Source organism: Coffea eugenioides, chromosome 10 (assembly GCF_003713205.1).
Source record: "Coffea eugenioides isolate CCC68of chromosome 10, Ceug_1.0, whole genome shotgun sequence".
Lineage (NCBI taxonomy): Eukaryota > Viridiplantae > Streptophyta > Magnoliopsida > Gentianales > Rubiaceae > Coffea > Coffea eugenioides.
In genome coordinates this window covers 30,112,505-30,138,237 of record NC_040044.1, presented here as the reverse complement: position 1 = coordinate 30,138,237, position 25,733 = coordinate 30,112,505, and the positions used below count along the sequence as shown (strand labels likewise).

General features: G+C 34.5%; 2 protein-coding genes across 3 annotated transcripts; both read left to right on the top strand.

Moving 5' to 3' along the window:
• Nucleotides 1-10,092: 10,092 nt before the first annotated feature.
• LOC113750641 lies at nucleotides 10,093-10,569 on the top strand. Its single transcript, XM_027294597.1, has one exon. It carries the CDS (start codon nucleotides 10,093-10,095, stop codon nucleotides 10,567-10,569), a length of 477 nt encoding a protein of 158 aa, XP_027150398.1.
• Nucleotides 10,570-16,329: 5,760 nt separating this feature from the next.
• On the top strand, nucleotides 16,330-21,325 carry LOC113750186 (gamma-glutamylcyclotransferase 2-3). Of its 2 annotated transcripts, none has more exons than XM_027294148.1 (8): nucleotides 16,330-16,517; nucleotides 16,597-16,667; nucleotides 17,235-17,288; nucleotides 19,254-19,310; nucleotides 19,440-19,480; nucleotides 19,578-19,649; nucleotides 20,300-20,379; nucleotides 20,876-21,325. In XM_027294148.1, the coding sequence occupies exons 1-8, from the start codon at nucleotides 16,409-16,411 to the stop codon at nucleotides 20,941-20,943; spliced, it is 552 nt and encodes a 183-aa protein (XP_027149949.1). In that variant the 5' UTR covers nucleotides 16,330-16,408; the 3' UTR covers nucleotides 20,944-21,325. The 2 variants fall into 2 exon arrangements, with proteins under 2 accessions (XP_027149949.1, XP_027149948.1); XM_027294147.1 differs by having other exon boundaries at nucleotides 16,597-16,673.
• The last annotated feature ends 4,408 nt before the right edge of the window (nucleotides 21,326-25,733 follow it).

The following is a 25,733-nucleotide window of genomic DNA, read 5'->3' as shown; positions in this document are numbered from 1 at the left end:
TTTAAAGTCATCTTTATACGTTCTTCGCATCGTTAGTCAGATTTTATTTGATTTCACCTAATTATTTTTGCTAGATGAACTGTAATATTCTCTCTCGCTTAATCCTAGGTTTCATCGGTGACTGAGAGTATTATCCGAGGGATATTTTGGGCGTTATTTTGCGTAAATAGGTGAGTGTTCTTATTTGTTTTGTTTCTCTTGACTATGTGGCTTGTTATGGATGTTTGATAACATGTTAAATGCTTTCAATGATTGTTTAAAATGAGTTTTCTAGGCGAGTGTGTACTTTATCGCACTCGACCTAAATGAATGTGAAATTGACAATGATTGAATGATTATATGTGCATGAATGTAAGCCTTTTGGTTGAACTGGGCCCTGCTCTTCGTTACCGATCGACTCGAGCCAGAAGCGGACTCGGTCGGGCGATTTGGTGACCCTGGGTGAATGTTTGGTATACTCGAGTATTACCTTGTTGTCGGGTGGAGTCCGACCAACGTCCGGAAGGGGGTGAAATGGAATGAATGAACGAGTGGTATTGTAAATGAAGGGTTTTATTTACAAAAATGCATTTTCAAATGATTGGAGGAATAAGGAAATGAAAGGAGAATTAATGAATGAATGGCTCCATGTAAATACGTATCCTTTTAATGAATGTGTTATTACTGCTTTACATTGTAAATGTTTCTTGAATTATTGGTTATCTATGGTTATTGCATTGGACTTCTTGTTTACTTATGTGTTCGGAGCCTCACTGAGATTTTGGCTCATTCCTTTAGTTTTGTTTTCCTTAGTAGGGGAAGGCGAGCAAGGACGAGAGCTCTGTATAGACTAGCCTAGTCTAGTTCTTTGAATTTTGTATTGGTTCTCGCCCTAGCGTTTGGCACGGGTTGGATGTTTGAAAAATTGAAGAACCTTTGTATATTTGAGTTTGTACTTTCTTTTGAGATAGATTTGTATATAAGTTTTGCTTTAAGTTGAGAATTGTTATATACTTGTTCTTGTGGTTTTCTTCTGGTTTTACTTGAGGTACGACTGAGTCCTGGCGAGAGTTGGGCAGCCGGTCCGCCGAACCCTTTGGTTGGCCTTAGGAGGAAGTGCGGCTGTCACAGTTGGCTTATTCTTAACATGGGATTCCCTAAATGACATTCCCTCTAAGGTTTATGCATGATGCCAATTTATCAAAGCGATTAAATATGCAATTTGAAATGAAAACATGACCTAAGGGACCCTTCATATGCTAGGGTGAGTCTAGAGTGATGTGCAATTATTAACCTACGAATGCAATACATCGAAATTTAAACGTGCAATAACCTATCTAAGAAGATAGGTTCTAAAAGAGTATCAAGTCAGAACTCTTATTTCTAAGGTTTATGAATGCAATAGACGAGAAAACAAGGAAATGTTAGTTCAACAAATAACACATAACACGTTGGGCAATTAGATGTTACAAAAAGCGAAAAAAAAGAAGAATTAGGAAAGAGGGGTGGGATCCCTCCCTTCGTGCCTAGTGTTCCTAGTTGGGTATGGTCGGCTCTATCCTAGGCGATTTCTAATGTGGATGCATGAGATTGGGCACACTAATACATCTAGACTCGATAAAACTTCAGGTCCCCACACCTTCAGACCAAAAGCGAAAGGTCATCAATCCCAAGGCCTAAGAGTCGGTGGTTCGAGTGATCCCTCGGACATTGCTACGCGCACGTCGTGCCACGGCCACATGTCCAAATGGATCGATTCTATTCCTAATTGGGTGTAGTGGTGTGACAACCACTAAAAGTAAAAAGAAATAACGGGTTATAAAGTAAAACGTATGCAAGTATGAAGTGCTCCTTTTAAATGGAGGGACTAAATACCATCGCAGGTGGGTAAAAGTTCTAGGGTGGCTATCCCTCCCAAGATGCAAGCGCAATGTATAAACATAAGTGAATGAAAGAAAATAAACACTTTATTCATCACATACACGGGTATCGAGACAATTGCACGTGTTAAATGCAAGAAATCTAAAAAAGAAAAAATGCAATCTAAAACCTCCAAATGTGATATAAAAAAGGTTAGAAAAAGAAAAGGATTGACTAAATCAAATGCTCGGACCCTCTAAAGTCCCCAGTGGAATCGCCAACTGTCGCGCTCCATTTTTTTTGAAAAATAAAATCACGAGTTATAAAAATGAATTTTTGATTAATTTTAAGTGAAAATGAGTTTTTGGTTTTTAGAGAATAAATAAAGAAAAAAGGGCCTGAAATGAGACTTAAAAAGTGCGACGATTTTGGCTCAAAATAATAGTCTAAAAAGGATTTTTAAGAAAAATAGAAGTCGCCACTTGATATTTTAAGGTGTACCAAGTCACCTAAAATGAATTTTAAATAAAAAGTAGAGAAAACCCTTTTTAAACGACTCTAAATCTTCGAAAATTAAGAGAAAAAGGCTCGGGAGTCACGGTTGAAAAAAGGGAAGGCAAGGATAAAATCCAAAGCACTCTTTCAACCTAACCAAGGCTAGTTGCGTGATTTAGTCGAAAAATTTTCTTAATTTAACCTATAAAATTTATCACATTTGGATGTTACTATATGGATGCAAACCTAGACCTAATGGATATCGGAAGGGTCGAAATATCTCTTCAAACTTTGATTGGTGCAAATCACATTAATTATGATGTCCAAGAGTGACTCTTTGAAGAAGTCACGAATATGCCAAATATGGGATTCAAAGAAAAGAAAAGAAAGAAAATAATAATATACAAATATACATGATTTAAAGGAATGCATCATAACGGGTGAGAGAAACTAAGATTCTTGACTAGATTTTCCTTTTTATAGAGGAGATACGAGCGTGCTGAGGCCAAGAGGTCATACTCGTCCATATCCCATATTTGAAGGATTAATTCTCCTAATTTTTTGTCAAGCGAATGAACTAACTTATGTCTAATTTCCTAAATGGAATGCAAGTCTAAATGTCGTGTTTCACACATAGGGATAAAGGATATACCTATAGGGGAAATATCATGCAACAATGGTAAAAATCCTAAAAAAAATAGAAAATATGCATGAAATGTAGTAGTTGTCACACAAACATGATCTAACGCATAGACAGTCCCTAAGGGTCTAGAATTGGACTGACCCATGCCTACAAGTTCTCATTAGCATTGGACTAGCGAAAAATCGAGGAAATAGGGTCACAACTAGCGTTGGACTAGTGTGGCGACGTCATGCATTTATTATAATCACATAAATCATATAAAACATAATAAAAGCAAGTAAACACATAAATCACATAGAGTACATAGCACGTAAGCATGATCTCTCAATGCAATGACCCTAAGAAAGCGAGTAAACACATAAACACATAAGCATGCAAGCACACACAAGTAAATAAAAAGCAAATAGAGACCTAACTATTGCATTTAAGGGCCCTAACTACAATCTAAGGGTGGGAAGACTAAAATAATAAAATAACTATCTAACTATTACATATTCTATCTAAATACATGTCTTGAACCCCCTACTATTACAATTTGGCATTTAAATGCCTCTCAAATAATCAACAATTAAATTAAATATACACAATTAAAACAAATAAAGTGAATAAATAAATAAAATAAAATAAAATAAAAACATTCAAAAAACATGCAATTACACACATAAAAACATATAGGAGCACATAAAAGATTTTAAATAATAAAAGAAAATACCTCCCCTTAAAGTAGTAGCTAATTGGGTTTGGATTTACCCTGTTTAAAACTTCAAAATCAACAAAGTAGTCAATGTACCATTTTAATTAACAAATAAAAGCAATAATATGTAAAAAAATGAAAATAATCATGAGATTGAACAATTAAAGCTTTTAAATGAAAGTAAATAACCTATATTCAAGAATTTAAAAACAAACAAGGACCTAATTGAAAAATTATAAAAGTTTTAGGGCCATACTGAATTTATTTAAAAATACAGGGGTTAAAATACAATTTTAGGAACTTTCATGCAAGTACCGAAGAAGAAGAGTTTCTGCAACTTTTCTTATGCTTTGAAACGTCAGCAATCTCATGCGCAAATCCTAACAACCATCTCAAACAAGAATTCAACCCCAAGTTCTTATTAAGCTTATCATCCCAATACCTTATTATACATACAAGAGAACGGATAAACTAGGATGGGGAAAGTTTGCAAATTCCAAGTTCATTCAAAAGATTTCCACTAGTTCTGGGTTTTCCCATGGAAGTTCACTTAACCAATTAACATTCATACGTATTTTGCATCATGAAAAAAAAGCAGCAGTTAAAATCTTACTTCATGAAATAAATCAAACCAGAATCTCTCCAAAACAAAACTCTGAGCAACATCAACAAAGCTCCACAGAGAGACAAGAAAACAGCTTCTTGAGCAAATGAAAGAACAGGAAAAAAGAAAAATGGAGACAACAAAAGGCAACAAGCATGCATAACTACAGGAACCTAAATCTTGTCAAATTTCTCATGCAAGCATCGAAGAAACCTCGGACCAAACAATCATCAAAGCTCATCATCATATCTTGCGTGAAGAATGAAAATGAAACCTTTTTTCTATGGCACACCAAGGCTAAACCCAATATGACAATCACTAAACCTGAGATTCAAAGCTCATCACCTAAACACGCAATTCAGGTTTCAAACAAGAGAAACGGCAAGATGATGAGGCAGCAAAATGAGATCTTGATTCATAGTTGTAAGATTAGCTATTCCTTCATTTCCTCTCTCAAACTCATCAAAGACTAACAAAACGCAGCAACTAATGCAAAGACCAGCATTCAACTAGTGTACACGAAGATCCAAATGATAAAAACACAGTCACGGCTATCAAACATTGACAACAGCAAAACCACTCAAGATTCTTAGCATATGAACTTGGATTCTCGCAAAAAATGGTGTTAAAGCAATAAAAGAAGAAGTTAAGGTTACCTTGGAACCTTTGTAGAGTAGAACGAATGTGAAAATTACCCCAGAGATCACGCCAATCTAGAAACGAAGTTTAAGAGGGTTTGCTGCAGAAATTTCAGCAATGACAAGCTCGTCATTTTGAGCTGCGATTTGAGAGGGTTGGAGACGGTTTTTCCGGATGATTTCTTAACAAGAATTGTTCATGGGTATCCAGAGATGGTGGTGCCGAAAAACAAAACTAGCTTAAACAACCAGAAATCGAGTCGAAAATTGATCTACAAGAAAGCTAATTGATCAGTCTGGTACCCGAAATTTTTCCAGCAGAAAATTTTTCCTTCCCTCGCTGATTTCCTCTCACCTTTCTTTCTTTTGCCTTTCGTTTTCCTTTCTAATCTCCCCCAGGTTTTGTGAGGACTCGAAAATTTTATTATTTAAAATCCCTAATTTTGACTTAATTATTTATTTATTTGGATTTTTGCCACGAATAATATTTTCTAGCCTTATTAGACCTAAGTACATAGTTTTATCGTTTCGTTATATTTTTAAAGTGTCTCGTTTCAAAAATTATTTTCTTAAAAGCTTGATTAGTGGAAAAGTGAAAACGTGTTTGAAAACTTTAGCCAATTGGGAGTACAATAAGCTCAAAAATTTGAGACATATACAATGGTTCTAAAATAGGTATTTAGGTTTAAATACTCATGTGATAGTTAGTGGTACGATCGTTATAAGAATTTCTCGAAGGTTTTACTTTATTGCGCCTAAATTGGAAATACATGTTTTCACGTGCGCGCTTAATTGAGGGACTTTGGACCATTATTTTGGAACAATTAAGAATGAATAATATTTATATGAATGTAAGTGCCTTAGAGGTTTAGTGCACTAGTGCAACAAACTTAAGAGAAATCGAGCACAAAACGCACGCGTATGCGCACTATTGGCGGATGACTTTTGCGCACTTAAACTATTAGACGTTAAGCTTTCTTTGTACGCAATAGAATCAGACCAAACATTTCATTTCTCCAAGCTTCCATGGCCAGCTAGCAGACAGCAAAGGAACAACCGAAACTTTCCAACATTTCCTCTACAAAACTCACTCAAATCATCACCAAATCTTCTCAAATTTTAGCACTACTTAGCCTAAGCCTTGGAGTTCATATCTAGCTAAAAAGGGGAGGCTTTTCACGGCTCACTTAGGAGCAAGGAGGGACAGAATTTCTGACTTGAACATCAACTAGAGTAAGTCATGATCAAGCCTTCTAACTTTAATTTTTGGAAGTTCTAGTATATCTTTTAGCTCTTAATTTCTTATGGGTTGTTGTTGTCGTTGAAAAAATGGAAGGTGGGACCTCTGTCTTGATGGCTGTTATGGTGATTGATGCTGTTTATAGTGGTAGTTTAGTGGTTAAAATGATAGATTTATGGAGTATTATTGTTGGAAACTCAAAAGTTGAGGCCATGACAAAAATTTCCGAAACTGCCCCTATTTTGTTCGGCCATGATAAGGCCAATTTTTGATGATCTAATGGCTTGAACCTGATGTTTATATGCTGTAGTAGATGTGTAAAAAGTTTCATTGGAAAACATTAACGTTTGGTTGGGCAAATGAATTTATTTGTGAACTAGTCAAGCTGAAAAACTGTTTTCGGATAACCCTGTCCAGCGGTAGCATTTCGACCATAACTTTGTCCTCCGACATCAAAATCGAGTGTCGTTGGTGGAATTTGAAACTAGACATCCATACCTTTCCAATGGTATAAAATGCACCTTCTGATTCCATGTGTAGGAGCCGAACCATTCATTTTAAGATAGCTGTCCTGTTTCTCCATTCTGTTGGAATGATTTGTAGAGGCAGCAACTTGAGGCTCAATTTCGAGCTGGTTGTTCGCCAAATTTCAAAATGTTTTCTTCTGAGAATTTTTAGCCCTATGAATTTATTTTCCAACGCCATAAACCATACTCAATTCCGAGTTAGTCGACTGAGTTGTGATCAAAACAAGAACACTGCTCTGTTTTGGAAAAACCTAGTTTTGGACAGATTTGAGATGAGACTTGTTGTGGTCTTACTAAATAAAATTCTTGGTGTTAAACACCTACCAAATGTACCATGAATGTCCCTTAGACTTTCCTTTCACATATGAATCATGATTGGAGGATTTTCTTAGCCAAACGATTGGATTTGGAAAGAAAAGGATTAAAGGCAGATTGCCTTAAGAATTTTTCCAAACTTCAGTTGGTTCGTTGACTGCCTTCCCGAAGGTATTTTTCTGTGAAACTTGATAGAGAGATACCCTTCATATAAGAGTAAAATACTGCCAATTTTGGTACCAATCCAATTTCGTTTCGATACCTAACTAAACTTCTAATGTTGAAAGTTCAAATCTGGAAATTCTTCTCCAGTCTTGAATTTTTCCCAATTTTGAGCTACCATATCTTGGTGCTCGAAACTCCGATTCTCGATCTGCTTGTTCTGTCCTAAACCTTACTTGCACCTCTAATTGAGCTATAAATTTTTCAAGTGCTGGTTTGTAATGAGTGAATTCTGCCGAATTTCCAAATTAGCGAAAAACCAACCCCGGCTCAATTCTGGGTGATCTGGAACAGCAACTTTAAGCTCATTTTTGAATACCTTCCATTTAGATTCATGGAACAGTGTCTTCTAAGAACTTTTAGTACTTTCAAAGATTCCAACGGTACCAAGTTTATCAATTTTTGAGTAGTAGAAAAGAAGTTATGATTTTTCAAAGATTTTACCAAAAAATCGAGAATTTTGGAATTTCAAAAGAAATCCGCGTGGGAAGTATTTTTCTAGAATCCGGCCAGATTCCGGCCGGATTGTGACGTGGCCAGTCCACTTTCAACTTCGGTCGTTCGTTTTGAGATTTATTCGCACGTACTCGTTTCCATCCAATGATTTCAAGAATAATAATCCGATATTACTCGAGTCTCGTACCTTTTTGCGAATCCAACTTCAAAGATAAACTCAAACGAAATTTCCAAAATATTTCCAGACCACATTTGTGTTCGATCTCCTCGTCTCTTAGGGACCTATAGTAATGGCCTTCTATTCGATGTTCAGGCACGCACGAGAACCTCCAAGAGGACCCTACCGTGGAAGTTTGAACACTCAATCCAACCTGCTTGCTTGCGTAACTTGGTGAGTGTCAAGTGTTTGACTACTTGAAGTCTATGGATTTGATTACATGCTTAGCCTACTTGATTTTTTTAAAATGGAGTCGAGTGTGTACTTTATCGCACTCGTTCTCATTTGAAAACAAATGACTCATACTTAACATGATTTACCTGGTTTACATGACTTGAAATACCTGCTTACATCTGTCAAATGCTTGAATACATGACATGGTATGTTATGGCTGCATACGTCGTTGGAGTGAATCTCCTCGACACTTACATGATACATGGGGGACGCCCAAACTCATAGGCCGACCTTGGAACTCGAGCCGGCATGGGCCTGGTCGGGAACCTTGGTGAGCCATGAGAATTACATGATAAGCTTGATCTATTTGAGAGATCTCGCTTGACATACTCGTAGAGTATAGCCTTCTAAATGTCGTGCGGGCCCGAAGCGGTGTGGGGTGGACGGATGAGAAGTAAGTGGTGAATTACGGATATAAAATATCAACCCGGTTGACGGAGAGTCATCGCGGGGAGGTATACGAATGACATCGGCAAAATGTGGAACTTAGCTCCTGAGAGCTACCATATCCTTGAATTGTTTTTGGTTATATTTTGTTGGCATTATTAATTACTTGCAATTTATTACTTGAATTACCACTTGGGCTTGTTACCTGAGCTATGTGCCTGCATGTGTGTTCTTGGCCTCACGAGCGTTTTGCTCACCCTGTAGATTTGTTTTCCTTAACAGGATTGAACTTGGCGAGGTATCGAAGAAACCTTTCTGATACGCTTTGTTTAGGGTTTCTATTACTTTTGACTATGTCTTGGATTTTGGGTTGTATTTTTGGAATCCGAATGTAACTTTTGGAGCATGATGTATATTTGGGATTTATGATGGTTGTTGAACACCCGATGTGGGGGTTGGATAACGTATGACTTTTATTAAACTTGAACGCTTCCGCATTTATTATATCTAAGTTATTGACCGTATTGTATGCTCCGATAATAAGTTTGAATGGAATTGCTTGAGTCCTGGCGAGAGCTAAGCAGGCGTCCCGCGGATACCCTTTGGTTCGTCTTAGGGAGAAGTGGGGGCGTCACAGGTTTCCCCCTAGATCCTCTCTTCCTCCCCTCTTTTTCTCTTCTCCCTTTCTTTCTTTCTTTCTTTTTTCCTCCTGCCCGAAAGCTCTCTTTCTTTTCCTCCCCCGTTTCTTCCTTTTTTCTGGTTTCTTTCTCTTCTTTTCTGTTGTTTCCTCCTCCTCCCTTGCTTGCTCTCTTGATCCTCAGCCATCACCTTCTCTCTATCTTCCCTCTTTCTCTCGATTTCTTTTTTCTTTTTTTCTCCCTCACCCGAAACCCTTTTTTTTCCTTCCTTTTCCTTCTCTGCCCGAAGCCTCTTCGTTGTTTCTTCCTAATTTCTAGATTTTTCCCAATTCAACAAATGTCCTATCCACCTAGTCTAGCAAGTGTTGTGGTGTACAAAAAGCCAAAAACTCATGGCTCATTTGCATGCATTCCACCTAACCATCTTGCATTCATACCACCAATTTTTTTATTTTTTTTGTTTTTCAAAACAAATTTAGGGTAAACAAAAATACTAAATTCTTATTTGAAATTGCCTTGCAAATTTTCATTTATTTTGAAGAAATTAAATTTGAAAAAAATTATAAACAAATTTTTGTGAGACTTTTCTATTTTCAGAAATTATTTAAAAAGAAAATAAACCCTAATTCAATAAAAGTAGCTAACTATCATTTTACGACTTTTTGGTTAAATAAAAATAAAATTAAAAACAAGAATAAAATTAAAATTAAAATTAAAATTGAATTAAATAAAATTAAAATTTTGGTGTCTAGAGGTAGTAACTAGAACTTTGTCTATTTTAGTGTGTGCAATAATTAAAAAGAACTTGAGAAGATGGAAAGACTGTTTACCACACATTGAGTTTGCTTACAATAGGTCGGTACACTCAAGTACACAATTTTTTCCTTTTGAGGTCGTATACAATTTTAACCCGTTGACTCCTCTAGATCTATTGCCTTTACCTATGTCTGAAAAGGTTAACTTGAATGAAAAGAAAAAGGCCAACTTTGTTCGTTCTTTGCATGAAAAGGTACGTAATAATATTGAACAACGTACAACACAATATGTTCAACAGTCTAACAAAGGACGTTGGAAAGTTGTTTTTGAGCCAAGAGAGTGGGTGTGGTTGCACCTAAGGAAGGAACAATTTCCTTCTTTACTGGAAAGCAAACTTTCTCCACGTGTTGATGGCCCGTTTCAAGTCCTAGAGCTCATCAACGATAATGCTTACCGATTGGACTTGCTAGGTGAGTATAATGTTTCCGCTATATTCAATGTTGTTGACCTGAGTCCATTTCTTGCAGGCAATGAGTTCGATTTGAGGACAGATCCTTCTCAAGAGGAGGGGAATGATGTGGGTCAAGGTCAAGGTGTAGCGTCCACAATTGTTGATCCAGTGAAGGTGCCTACGGGTACACTGACAAGAGTTAAGTCTAAATGATTCAAAGAATCTCTTCAAGCCTTGGTGTGCACAATAGAAGATCAAGAGCAAGACTATACAGCCATTAAAAGGCTCGGCCATGAAGTTTTACAAAGGACCGTGATGTTGATTCAAGTTCAAGATAGTCCATTGGCCCGAAATAAGACATATGTCTAGGGTTCGATCCAAAGTTTCTTTAGTCATTAGTTTAGTATGTTTTGTTGGAGATTTGGGCCTCAAGTAGTCATGTTTAGGAGTATATTAGTCCAAAATAATGTCGATTAAACCATGTTTGTTATGGATCGATCTAGATCAAGGAGTTAATTAGTGTCGGTCCATCCCATGGTAGCTTTTATATTCGTTGTAGAAGACAAATTTTGAAATTTGGAGAAATCAATATCATTTCTTGAGTGAACGATTCCTTTGCTCTTAGAAGCGGACTTGACCATTTTAGAGAGGATTCATTAATGTGATCACCAACTTGTCAGCCTAGAATCGCACTAGGTTGTGGCATTGTCTACCCTGCTAAATTCGTTCTTGAGTTGTCCTTGAACAAGTTTGGTTTCCGCTGTTTGTTTTCAACCTTGATACCAAGAATTCTAGGTTCGGGACTTGTGTGTTACAAGTTGCATGTGGAGTAGAACGCAAGTCATATCACCTTTGGCCTATGATTGTTTGATCCTCTAATTCCTTTCATTAGTTATTCATTGAAATCAACACAATTATTAAGTGAATGGATGGTTAATTTAAATCGAGGAACATGCGTGGCTGGTTTTCAAAATTGCCTCTGCAACTACATGAAAAATTTTGCATTTAACTGTGTTGAGTTTGTCTTTGCATCCCACATAGGGAGTTTTATAAATAAATCTCTCCTTGTGGTTGTTATAACTATAGTGGGTTTAAATGAGTTTAAGTATACTAAGGGCACCAACCCAAGAGAGTTTTAAGGGACTCATGCCTTGTTTTGAGAGGAGTTTTGGCTAGGTATCAAACAAAATGAGCAAGTTATGGACCTTTGGGCCATTAAACAATTTGTGCTATTCAGACTCTTTTGTGTTTACAATTTTATATGTCTTTTGGGCTTTGGAATTATTTTCTAGGTTTTGTACTTTCTCTTTTGCACTTTCTTTCTGTTATAATAAATATGCTTCTCTTTTGTCCGTGGACGTAGGTCAATTTGACCGAACCACGTAAAATTATATATTTCACTGTTTAATTTATTTGATTTGTTATTGTCTTTATTGAGTTGTTAAGAACCATATTATTCTTATTGGTCAATTTTTTGGAACCAGACCTAACAAGCTGAATTTTGGCTAAAAATATTAAAATGGCTAAGGAAATAAGTTTACAAACTGCATATGTTATTGTGAAAAGGTTGAAGGATTAAATATGTAATTTTCCCATCTAAAGACACTGGTAGTTGGTACGGATGTTTTGGCCATACTTGCCTCCCATCTGGCCATCTCCCTTCTTCTTTTTTGCAGCCTCTCTCACTTTCCACAGAGAGTGCCTTTTTCAATTTCCAATAAAGATTTCACTAAAAAAATTCAAGGAAAACTCATTCCCAACTTCATTTTAGAATGGCCAAAATAGTTGGATGTCAAGTTTATCCTTGTATACATCTTTTTTTCATCACCAAATTTTAAGATACTTATGAGTTTAATTAATGGTTTGACTATAGTTATTTAATAGATAATTTTATATATGTTTGATATAATTTTGCCCTTTTTTATATATGTTTGATAGCAAATAAATGTTTAAAATACTTTCCTTTTTTTTACTTTTGAACAATCGTGTAATAAATTTTTTTAAATTAAATTTTATATTAGAAATGAAAATTGAATATAATAGAATATATTTTTTTGACTTCATATAATTTTTGTTTTGCATTGCTAATTATATTGCTAACAAATACAAAACTTTAAAATAAATTTCCAAATTGTTGAATTAATCAAGTATTACAATTGAAGTTATTAGATATAAACCTTCAATTTTTCTTAAAGAAAAATCTTTTAAAATTTCACATAAATACGCATATAACATTATTATGTCAAATTTATAAAGATTATATTCCTTGCTGGCATCTAAATTTTTATTATGTCTAACATTGAAAAGGGACTAAACATTTGATTTTGACTTGTGTACCAAACACAAATGACAAATTTTTTTTTTCTTATCACTTTGGATGGAAAGTTATACTAAACGAAAAGATATTTCCATTTCTAGCTATAGACTATAGTCATGACGAAAGAAGGGATAAACGAAAAGGTCATATAAAGGTGTTTCTAACTATTTCTTCATGACAGTTAGATTTTGGTAATAAAAAAATAATATTACTCATATTAAAGTTGGTACAAATTTCATACTTTACACTAATATGAGATATGTATAGTGAAAGATTAATAACTTGAAAAACACTTACAGAAAGATAGAAATATCTACTTAACTATTCTCGTCACTTGAGTGGTCATGATATTATTGATTTATAAATGTGAGTTGAATGATTGGTGAAATGAATGACAAAGTAAAGGTATTTAATTTATCTAAATCTTTACTAGTACTAAGAGTTATGACCTATACTTTATGTCACTGTGTTTGGGAGCCTAATTAGCTACACATATGAAGAATTTCATTGATGGTATTGAAAAGAACTCAAGCAGGACATGAATGATAAGAATTTATTACTTATAACTTAGTTCCTAAGATCAATGAATTAAACTTCAGCGATGTATGACAAATAAGAAAGTTTTTTAAAATAATATATTATCTAGAAAACTTGAAATCATACTCCATAAGAAAGCCACTTAAGTTAATCCTATAGGAATTCGGATTCCTTAGATGCTTCTAAATATACGCTTGTAAGATATGACTTCTAACTAGAGGAGCTTGTTTTTGAGAAAATAAAAAAATGACAGAGAAACCATAAACTTGACCTCAAAGAGAGAACGTGTAAGGTTTTCTACTCTCCTTTCTTAATGACCAAACTTCTAGACAATATCTAAGATTTTGCTTCCTTATCTTCCTAAATCAGCTCTTGAGGTTTAATCTTGGAGAAAGGTTTAATCTTTGGATCACCTTGTTGAACGAAATAGAGGATTCTGAGCTTCGCGAACTCATTTTAGGGCAAGTACCAATTGAAGATGAAGTTTTGTTGCTTGATATGGTGGATTACTCCATTAACTCTACTCCATTTCTTGGTAGATTGTAGATCTAGAAGCTAGGGTTTAAGGATGGAAATTGGCAATCGGTGTGAAAAGGCGAAATTTGGAGATGGAAAGCGACAAAGGTAAGAGAGAGTAAAATGGTGGGTTTTGTTTCGTTGGTTTTGACCGATATTTTACTTTTTGTTAATGGCCACATAACACACATGTGGCCTTCTCTGTCTAAATTGAGAAATTTACCGTTTTTGGACTAAATGTTGCCAGAAATTTTTAATTCATGTACTAAATGTATTCTATTGAAAAGTTTGGAGATGAAATATGTGTCTGATTCAGAGTTTAGAAACGAAAAATAGATTTTTCTCCTTTTGTGCCAAAGGCCGAAAGTTTGATGGGCCAAAACACAACTAGTAGTCAACTCATCTTTTTTTTTGTTTTTTATAATGAAGTAGTCAACTCATCCTTTTAAGTCTTATTAGAGTGTGGCACGAGTAAAAGCCGACTACTAGTTTGAGTCCTAGGCTAGTCCTAAGGAACAAAAGGCTCCCAACTTTCTTGGTGTTGGCTCAAGGCTATTATAATTTTATTGGTTCTCTCAATTCCAATGTCCTCCATTTTTTGTTTCAATACTTTCTTTTTCCCTTTGATATTCCATCCAAGGACTTATTACAATCTTTTGTTAAAGCTTATTACTCCTCATACTATATCACAAAAATTAAGAAATTTCCTAAATGATATAGAATTACTCCAAGACAATAATTACTCCAAATGAAATTTGATTTTGAAAGTTAAAAACTAAATAGAATTAAACTTTTACACTTGAAGATTGGTTTAGTTTGCTAATTAAATTTATTTTGTTGTACCTCTTAAAATGCTTCATTTAAAATCGAACAAAATAGTTGTTATAACGTACTCTTTTAATGTTTGTACCATATGTCACAATGATAATCATAAAATATGACATTTAATTAAAAATTATATTTTACTGACTCACTAGTTGAACATTCATGATTTGCCCATTCGTTGAACTAATAACTCATTAATTTACTGCTTTAACCTTGCTCTTGTCGTCCGACCCGTGTCTTGATACCTATGTGCCTAAGAAAATAGGTCCTCCATTCCACTTTGATAGTTTTCATTCTTTTTTTTCCCAGAGCTAAGAAAAATTAGTTAACTTTGTTGGAAAAGTAAATCTAGCCTAATGTTTTCCTAAAATACCTTTACATTAATATTAGGAGTATGGCTAATCATTATATTTTTACATTAATTACAACAACAATACTAATAGAAGGTTACAATATTTAAGGCATGAATTAAAATAATTATTATATAAGGTAGGTTATACTCATAACAAAATACATTAAATAAGGATATTTTAGATAAGTTAAAAGTTAACTATATTTTTTAATTAGAAAATGTACTGTAATTTGGGATGGATTAAAAAGAAAATAAGACTAACAAAGTGGAGCAGAAGTACTTTGTTTCTAATAAATTTTATTTTATCATCTTCTTATTGGTCACTTCTAGATTTAACACAAATGTGTCATAAACTCCTATAACACATTGCAAATACTAGCCACATAAGTTGTAGGTCGTGATTATCCTTGTGCACATCTCAATGGCAGGCCAAAAGGGAAAGTTAGGATTATCAGGCGCCGATGTGCAATTATCCGGTATCACACCAGCAAAGCTTATTTTGGTTTTTCATCTCATGGCATCAAATGTAAGATGGAGGTATAATCAGTTGCTGTTTTGGATGAAACTAAGCTTTGTACTCATCATGCTTTTCATCTGGTCATAGTTGAATTGGAATCAAAACTCCAGCGGATATTGTGCAAATATTATCTCAAGCTCCTTGGAAGATTGATAGGTTCATTCTCCAAATAAAATGGATAAGTGATGTAAAAGAACTTTTCATTTCCATGTACTGAGGGATATAAATTCCAAAGCGAACTCATATGATCACATGGTAGTTCTACTTATGGCTATTTGTCTTCCCTAACCTCATTTAAAGGTAACATGAGATTAGACCCAATACATGTTACATATGCAAGGTTTTGATATCTTTCCTTGTGTATTCTATTCTTCTAATCAACAAACTAGTAGGAGTTCAAGACAAACTCCTACCATCACAAGCTGGTGTTTTTTCTCTTTTAAATGCATAATTTGTCTGACGAGTACACGTGCACAAGCATGTGGGCACATGTGCATCAATTATAGGAATTAACACATCTAAAGGTTTAAAAAAATATTACACTTTTTTTTACCTTGTACATGTGATGTTCTTTCATCACGAATGCATTACAAAACAAAATTGATCCAAACACTGAACTCCTTGGACATTAGTTGTGCCTCTAATCCCTTTGATTAGTTAATTTAAATTGAGGAACATGGTTGGTTTTCAAAATTGCCCTATGCTACTCCACGAAAAAATTTGCATATAGCTGAATTTTACCAAAAAATATTAGAATGGCTAAGAAAAAAAGTTTACAATCTACATCTGTTATTGGGAAAAAGTTGAAGTTCTAAATGTGCAATTTTCCCGTCCAAAGACGCTACTGTTAGTTGTACGCACGTTTTGGCTATATCTCCCCTACCAACCGGCCATTTGTCCTCTCTTCTTTTCTGCAGCCTCTCTCACTTTTTACAGAGAGTGGCTTTCTCAATCTCATTTCGTTAATCGCATTATAACCCAAAAACTCATGGCGATGTGGGTTTTTGGCTACGGTTCTTTAATTTGGAAAACTGGCTTCCACTATGATGATCGCCTTGTGGGCTTCATCAAAGGCTATCGTCGGGTCTTCTACCAAGGCAACCGTTTTTCCACACACTTTTTTTTTTAAAGGGTGCATTTTGATCAATTTTGTGATGGGTTTTGATTTTCTTGCAGGGAGTACTGATCACAGGGGCACTCCAGACTTCCCAGGTAGAACTGTCACATTGGAGCCTGCTGAAGGGGAGGTTTGTGTGAGTACTTCTTCTTTCAAGATTCTCTTTTTCTTGTTGCCTAATAATGTTAAAGTGTTAATTTGTATTAATTACCTCTTGTCTTGTGTAAAATTCTCTGATTCTATGGTAAAATTATCATTTGGGAATTGTTGTTGGCATGTTTGGTTGATTTTTCTTCTTATGTAAAAGAAGATAATGATATCCCTATTTTTTATTTTTATAAGAACTCGATGTGACTAGAGTGATTGTGAATTCAATCAAGAATAGAGTATTTCTTGTGAATTTGCATGGCCAAAAAAGTTAAGGGTAGTGCCACTCCTTTCAGGTTTCATATGAAGTTGCATTACAGTATTTTGGATCTGGAGAAAAGTTGATTTGTGGTTTTTTTGTCAATATTACAGAGACAGAGTAAGAAGTAGTAGAATAGAGTGGTTAACTGATAAAAAGTGAGTATTTCATTACTGTTAATTGGTAAAAATTGATTATAGAAGTAGAATTGTGGTAAATGTAATATGAGAACAGGCCACAGGGGATCCAGTCTCATTTATAATGTTAATGATGTTGATCATGCGAGGTTAGTGGGGTGTTGCATACAAGATAATCCGGAAGGAAGATCAAGAAGAAGCACTGACGGTATGTTTTTTTTATACTTTATCGTATGCATGTTACATTAGTAAGTATCAATTTTTGGCATTTACTGTTCTTTACACTGTCTTGTTGGAGGAAAAGGGGTCCATGTTGTATTCATCTCAAATTTTGGTTACTTTAATCAGTAATATGCCTCAGACTTGATGTTTAGGGTGTATTGATTTGTATTCCTACCTGTAAGTTTGGGTTGACAGCTCGACAGGTAGGCCTTTGAGTTAAATGTGAGAAAGCTACCTGACATCAATCTAATTTCTTTATGGAGATCTTCATTAAACCTTCAACTTTCAGAGGAGAGTTAAACCTTTGCAGAGTTCCTGGTTGTTGTGTTGAGTTAGCAGTCAAAACTTAAGGCTAACTTGATTAATAGCAGAGAAGAATCAACATCCTATCTGTTTCAGGATTGGGGGGGCTTTTGTTATTGCTAAAATTGGTTGTTTGATTTTTCTGGAGTGCCTTAGATCCAATTTTAGCGGTTCACATTTTATTTTCGACTTATCCAAATTGTTGAATATAGTCTTGGGCTGTATTGATCAAGTACCTTTACAAATTTTAATTCCTCAGGATAGAGCTAAAACTTCTTAATTTGTGCCTGGACTACGAAGGCTGCTTCTATTTCCAACTAATTTAATTATCTTAAGCATTTGCATAGTCAGAAATATGTCATTTGAAGAGCTTGCTCCATGCTGTCTGGTGCTTTTTTTTTTAAGGGCATACTTCTTGTTCTTCAAGCCCACCATTTTTAGAATTTCCTAACATGCAGTAGCCTGATCTAAAAGTTACTTTTGTCATCATCTAAAACAGTGAATGGAGGGCAGATGAACTTTATCTGCTTCACAATCTAAATATTTTTTTCCTCTTTGTGTCTTTGTTCCCTCATGGAACATAAATTCTCTTCTGCTCACTCAACCCCAACCTAACTCAACCTGACATAGTTCAGGTTGTTAAAAACTTCTTTTTTTTTTGCAAGTGGCTAAATGATCTCAGCACATCTTTTTTGGCAGACTTATCCTCTGTACATTTGTATCTATTAAGCATCTTTAGAATCTCCGAGCTTATCTGTGGGTGTTTTTTCTCTGTAATTCCTCCTTCATGCATAATACATTGAAGTTTAGAACTAGTTTGGAAATCATAACTTGACTGAGTTAACCAGATCCTGTTATTTTATTTTTCAATGTCATTTGAAATTCTATAAAGAGTGAGGAGTCTACTGATGATTAGCTGAACCTAGGAAGAGATCTATGGAAGTTTACTTGTTCAGGAGTGTATAAACAAAGCACCCAATTTCCTCTATTGCTTGTTATCCTTTTTGCCAAATGTCAATTTGCTATTGCTGCAGCTATCTCTTGAACCATGGTTATGGAGAACGTAAATGTGCATCAGCATTTATGGGACTGACTTCCATAGTTGTCTCCTCTTCACAAAGTCAACACCAAATAACTGTTGCTAAACCTTTTCCTTTTAGCTTGATAACCAAAAACTGACATTTCTTTAGGTGATTTGTCTTAAATGTGCGTTGTGCATTCTTTTCTTTTACTTAAGCAACTTAGTATGTGAAGGGAATCTAGCTCTATCCTCTTATTTTAGCTGTAACCTCTAAAGAAGACTGGGACAAATTTTTCTCAGTTGGAATCAATAATGCTGCGGTAATAAATTGACAATGAGAAAGATTGTTGGGCTTGACAATTCCTCCGTTTTGGAGTTGAAGTGCTTTTGGTAATTGACAACCACTTTGCTTTGATCATGTTTGATTAGGTCCGTTCAAAATGAAGAGCCAACTAAAGTTAGATATTTATTTTTTTATATTTCATTCATAATAGTTTTGCTGGCTTATGCTTAACTTTAAAGAACCAATTTTTGATCATCTATTACTTGACCAGACGTACATCAGTAATTTCTGGCTTCCCTTAACTTTTATATCGCACTGAATGTGTTTGATCACCTGACTTTCAGTATCTTGAAGTGAGGGAAAAGCAATATGACCAAAAAGCGCATGTTGATATATTTTCTGTAAGTCTAGTTTCTTAATGATGATAGTACTGATTTTTTGTTACTTTAAGCATTTGCTACTTTAGTAACTGACTACGCCTCTGAATAAGTGATGTGGTTTATCTTTTTTTCTCTCCAAATTTGTAATAGGATTGGGCTGCCACTGTCCCAGCAGTGTCTGGTGTATTGATGTAAGTTGCAGAAACCCTCTCAGAATTTCATGATTGCTACATTTTTTTAGTTAAAGATGATCGAGACAAAACTGACACTATCACTACTTATGCTTAGATATATTGCATCAGCTGACCAGAAGCTCAACAGGAATTACCTTGGGCCTGCATCCCTTCAGGAAATTGCAAAGTACATCTGTTCCTCATTTTTCCTGCATTTTGGGTTGTCTGCTTAAGCATTAAGCTCTGCTAGTTGCTTTGTTACTGCTAGTATGTTATATTTAGACATTGACCGGTAATTCAAACATTTACGGGTATGAAGGACTTCTATATGCTGCCAAACTTAATTAGACTGACACACATTAAAAAATCTAAGGTTAGAAGCTCTTCTATTTGAGGGAATTTGGTTAAAGCCCAGTGATTTATGGCCATTGATCCTCATCCTAGAAATGGGCTTGATTCTCACCCTTCTCATTCCTCATTCTTGCTTTGTCCTTATAAATCATTTTAGTTAGAAAATGATCCTGTTCTTCATGGAGTGTTGCAGCTATTATTTCCAGCCTTCCAGATCCTAAAATTTATCATCGATAAGGGATTCTAGGAGGGTTGAGTGAATACACTGTTCTTGGAAATTTCGATGGATTGTTTAAAGGCCAATATCTAGAAGGCATTTGGCATGTTTCTTATACCCAGACTCTGTTTTATATGTTAAATATTCATGTTTATTGCTTCTAGAATAGCCTCTATAATTTTTATCTGCTCTTGGATATTGCATGAGATTGGCACTTGGTTTTGAGTTTTGGAATCAATGCCTCCTAATATATTGTTGCTTTTGTACAGTCAAATTGTTCGTGCTGAAGGCCCCTCTGGACCTAACAGAGACTACCTTTTCCAGCTTGAAAAGGCACTTACTCTTTTAGGTAACATGCTTTTACTTCAAACTACCACGGAACTTATTCTCCTTTTTAGTCTTCATCTTTACTCACCTGTAGAAAAGCACATGCTCTCCATGGATTGGGACTGCCTGGGAAGTGTGTTTTGGTTATCATGGAATGAGAGGGATTGGATGGATTTTCAGGGCTTAAAGAAACATTCATGTATTAGAGCACACTGTAGTTTGTTTTACATGTTGTCTTTGGATAGACAGACAATTTGCATTGACTCTTGGATGCTTTTTGGTCGAACTTCAAATGTCAGTAGAAACATTTTGTATATGATGATTCTGTTTTAGGGGTAAAGTTGATTTTACTTGTTAAAAATAAAATAAAATAAAACCTGTCTCCTTGCTGCTGCTTCCTTTCTGACCATTTCTAGTTTTGTTTCCTATTTTTGTGTTTTGCCTATGTCAAGAAGACTAGTTGATCCTCTGTAAACTCTATTTTCTACAAATTGTTCTTATTGTTTGCCATATGATAGGATGTGAAGATAGACATGTCATTGATCTCGCAAATGAAGTGAGAAGCATTCTTTCAGGGCGGAATTGACCTCTTCATGATACTGTGGCCACCAAAGATGAATAACTTGGCTTTGAACTACAAATGATTTACAATAAAAAGTGTTTGGAACTATTCTTTAATGGCAACGGTTAAGCTTTTTGCAACTTAACCATGAACATGTCGAATTATACTGTGTATTCAAACAGAGAGTTCGTTGTCATCTTCAATACATTATTCTGAACGTAATCCCTCTGAGCAAAAATCCATCTATCACAATCGACAATGAGCTGATGGTTAAGTGTACTTAAAAGTTCTTAGGGAATTTGCTCAACTTTGCCTTTGATAGAGCTTAGCAGATATGAGTTGTATATGGAAGCTATAATTATCGAATGCAAAAATCTCAAACTTAGGAGTAGCTTTGCAGAACTTCTCTCATGGGTTCTTGGTCTTTTACGATTATGAAGTCTTTACATTACCCTTCATCATATTCATAAGCAGATATATAACTATTGCAGATGTGATCTATTCACAAATCGACATGATTTGGAAGCCAATGGAATCAAAATGGAGGCTGCCTGAACATTTCCAACACCACAAAATCTTTCTTCATCTTCATATATGTCAGCAGCCCAATCAAATAAAAAATCTTGTTTAAACAAAAAAGTCAAAATGGTACAGAATGGTGGACAAAAAGCGTTTGATGAAGAACGTCGCAAGAAACGAATGAAATGTTTTGCATATGTTGCAGCCTTCGCTGTATTTCAAACCGATGTTATGCTGGTCTTTGCCGTCGTTGTGATGAAGGTCAGGACCCCTAAATTTCGAGTGAGGTCAGCAACATTTGAGAATTTCCAGGTTGCAACATTGGTCACAAATGCTTCCTTTCAATACAACAATGAATGCAGAAGTTTCCGTCAAGAATGCAAACTTTGGTCGCTACAAGTACCAAGATAGCACCATTGAATTCTTCTATCAGGATTATAAGGTAGGAGAAGCCGTGGTTCCTAGGGGAAATTCTAATTTCAGATCAATCCAAAAAATTCACTGTTCTGGTAGATTTGTCATCTGCCAATGTACCAGGGAATGTACTCGGAAATGAATTGAGTCAACACGCTTGGATCCCTTTGACCAGCCGCGCATTGAAAGGAAGAGTGACACTAATGCTGATGTTCAAGAAGAATAAACCCACCAACGTGAATTGCTCCATGAACCTCAATATCTCCTCTAGGCAGCTCCAGGATTAGGCATGCAAATGATTCATCAAGTACCTTCCTAGTTAGTTTATCTTGATAGAATTGTTGTATGGTTATATGTATTACAGAAAATTCTTTTAACTTTTTATTGTTTTGGGTGAGCATTGTATCTTTTGAGTAAATTTTATGCATACTGATAATGTGTACACTATCACGATTAAATACAGGATATATATGCAAAATTTGAATTTTAAATTCAAATTCGAATATATATTCTGCATCCAATAGTGAAAGTGTATACATTGTCAGTATATAGAAGATTAATTCATATATTTTTAGGTATACTTTTGTGAGAAATTAGTGTATTTTATTCCAATTCGTGGTTTTTTTTTAAACTGTTTTACTATTCTATGGTTTAATTGTTCAAGTACATTGACACTTTTTTCTTTGTAAAATGCCGTCTACTGTTGAATCCGGTTTCCAATTCTAATTGAAGATTATTCCTATCAATTTTCATTCAGGTATGGCTGAAGGTTACTGCCATTCAAGAAGCAAAAGTATTGTCCAGGACATCGAATTTTCCACGATGCACTTTCAACTTTTGAAATACAATTTGGGATAATTTTAGAAACCTCCCCTGAGGTTTCTAACAATTTCACAAAGCTCCCCTTAATATTTCAAAATTACACATACCTCCCCTATTGCAGCAAAAGTACTCTACTACCCCTATATAGGATACTTAATGACTTTTTTTTTTAAAAAAATTTCAAAAATTTCAAGAAAAACTAAAATTGACTTATTCTATCTCTCTTTCTCTCTCTCACGCTTGCTCCTTTCTAACTTAGTCTTTCTTCCATTTCCTTTTTTGCTAAATTCCTACCACCCATTCTTCACTGTCTAATATTCTTCCTCCAATTCACCACCAAATTCTATCTATTATCCCTTGCCCTTATTTATCCCCCTCCTTCCCTTCTTTTTCTTCTTCTTCTTCCTCTCCTTTTATCTCTATTCTCATCTCTTTTTTGTAAATATGATTAGGTTCATTGTTTTTATCCTTTTAATTCTAAGTGTATTGGGTTTGATTTTTCTGCATCTATTTATTTTATCCAATTTTGGTTAATTATGGGTGATAAAACTTAGTGATGTCAAAAGTCAAGAATTTGAGGGATGGATGGGCTTTAGAAATGGGTGGTAGAAAAGAAATAGGAGGCTGCAAAAAGAAAAAGACGAAAGATCTGTGCTACTAATTGTTGATGAAGTGTTAGTTTTGGGTAAAATTTTGAGGTTGAGTTTTATCCAGTTTAGCACTAAGTGACGGATTTAATTGACTTGTGTAGTAAATGTAGGGGTTGGGGCCACTGGACATAAATTAGGTTATAGTATTTTAAGTGCTCGAATTATTAGAATTTATTTTGATTTAAATTGGGGTGTTTGCTTGGCTTTTGTGGTGAAGTTGCTTGGAAGAAGGTAATCATCATAGTTGAATTTTTTTCCAAACTTTTATTTTTGGTAGAAAGAGTTTGTTGCCTTTGGTGTTGGAAGAAAGGCAATCAACAAAGCTCTTTTATTTTTCCTTTTTATCTTTTTGACAAAAGGGTAGTTTAGGATATTTGAAGAAATTGGTAACCCATTGGGCCTATTTTGAAGCATAAATAGTGAAAGTAGGGGAGGTGAGTGTAATTTTTGAAACCTAAGGTGAGATTCCTGAAATTGTTAGAGACCTCAAGGGAGGTTTCTGAAATTATCCCTTATAATTTAGATATGTACTAAAGTTACCAATTCGAATAATTAGAACATTAAAACTTGAAGGTAATCAAGGAAAGAACAAACGGTATACATAGGGACTATGATAGAAAAATAGTATCCTATCCCTACATTCCATCAATAAGAAACACCAATAGCTAATTAACATGAAGAATTTTGATTAGAACTACATTTTTTTTTTTTATAATAAATGAATCAATGAAATTGCTGGAAATTTTCCAACATAATTTGATTTATATTATAGAAATCTACAATAATAGTAGGATAAATATGCAACAGAAATGATAGATCTGTAATTTAATAGATATAAAGATTTGAAAAATTATGAATAGATATGAAAAATATAAGAAATTCTAATAACATAAATAGCTGCAACTTTCCTTTATATATGTTCCAATCATGAGATTTGCTAATCAACTGTTTCAAACTCCAATAATGATACTCATTTGGAAAGAAAAGCATAGTAGTCTTGGCGGTGAATATGATAGCAATGCATACGCACCTGAGATGAGTCGGGTTTTGGATATGGAAGCAAAGATCTTATTTGATGACTTTAGAGGTCATTGAAGTTGTTTGCATGACTTCTTGTAAATGTTCATCACTTTATTTAACTCTTTAACAGAAGACTTGAGGACTGGGGCAGTAGATTTCTTTCAAAGACTTGCTGTGTTAAGTCCATTCATGGGCTTTATTTTAGGCAATTTATATTTAAATTTTGCCCCATGGCATTCAAATGAAATGCAAAAGGATAAATAAATAAATAAAATATAGTCGAAACTATTCCGCTCATGTCACTTTTCTACATTTAGTATTGACAAACATGTTTCAAGAGAGCATTTGCAGACAATGGAATTTTAATTAATAAGAAAGTAACATTTGTCTAGAAATTAACAATGACATTTTTTTATCCAATGGCAATATCACACATACTTGGAAGATTAATTATTTAATAGTTCATTATCTTTCTCCACATGTCAAAATGAGGTGTTCTCGCCAAATAAATACGCTTAACTGTACTCTTCAAATTAAAATGTGTCATGTCACATATTTTTTCAATTTGGCCAATTAGGAATGTATACCTTAATATTCATCTCATTATTAGAGGGATAATATGTAAGTTAATACACTTTTTATATATTTCCCTGTCTTATATGACTATATTGAAGTTGTTCATCCAATTAAGTTGCACCACATCATATGTTTTTCACAACTTGATCAATTAAGGATATACACATTAATATTTATCTCTTTATTAATAAATATACAATAAAGGCATAATATTTAATGCGGTGTAGTTCTTATATGTTTGTATGTCTTCAAGATGAGATTTCTTTTCTTTGAAGATGGAGATGTACATGTAATACACGTCTTCCAAATCCACACATTCCCACAATTATAATTAGGGCTCCCATAATGGGTTCATACACATATATTCAAACTCATATTTTTTGAAACCCTAAGGCTATGAAAGCTTCGAGTTTTGAAATCCTTTCTTCATTCTTTTTCATATCAAGACTTAATATATTCGAGTGTTTCAAGTATTCATCATATCAAGACTTGAATTCTTCATACAATTCTTCTTTCAAGTCTTCTATATCAAGGTTTGAAAAAGTCAACTATCGATTTAAGAACAATTTGTGAAGGCCTTGCATCATATTCGAAAAATAGAAGCGAAGGATACTCTCTACCACATTGATATTAAGTCATTGTTTTTAATTTATATAGTCAAATTTTTTTTGTATTTTTCTTGTCTCGTACCTTTCTATAGACTTGAAATTTGTTGCTACACCTATGACCAACAGTTGTATGATCAATCATATTTGTGCTAAAAAGAATTTTTTTTAAATTCCCCTTTTTGGAACTTTGAGGAACTTGCACACA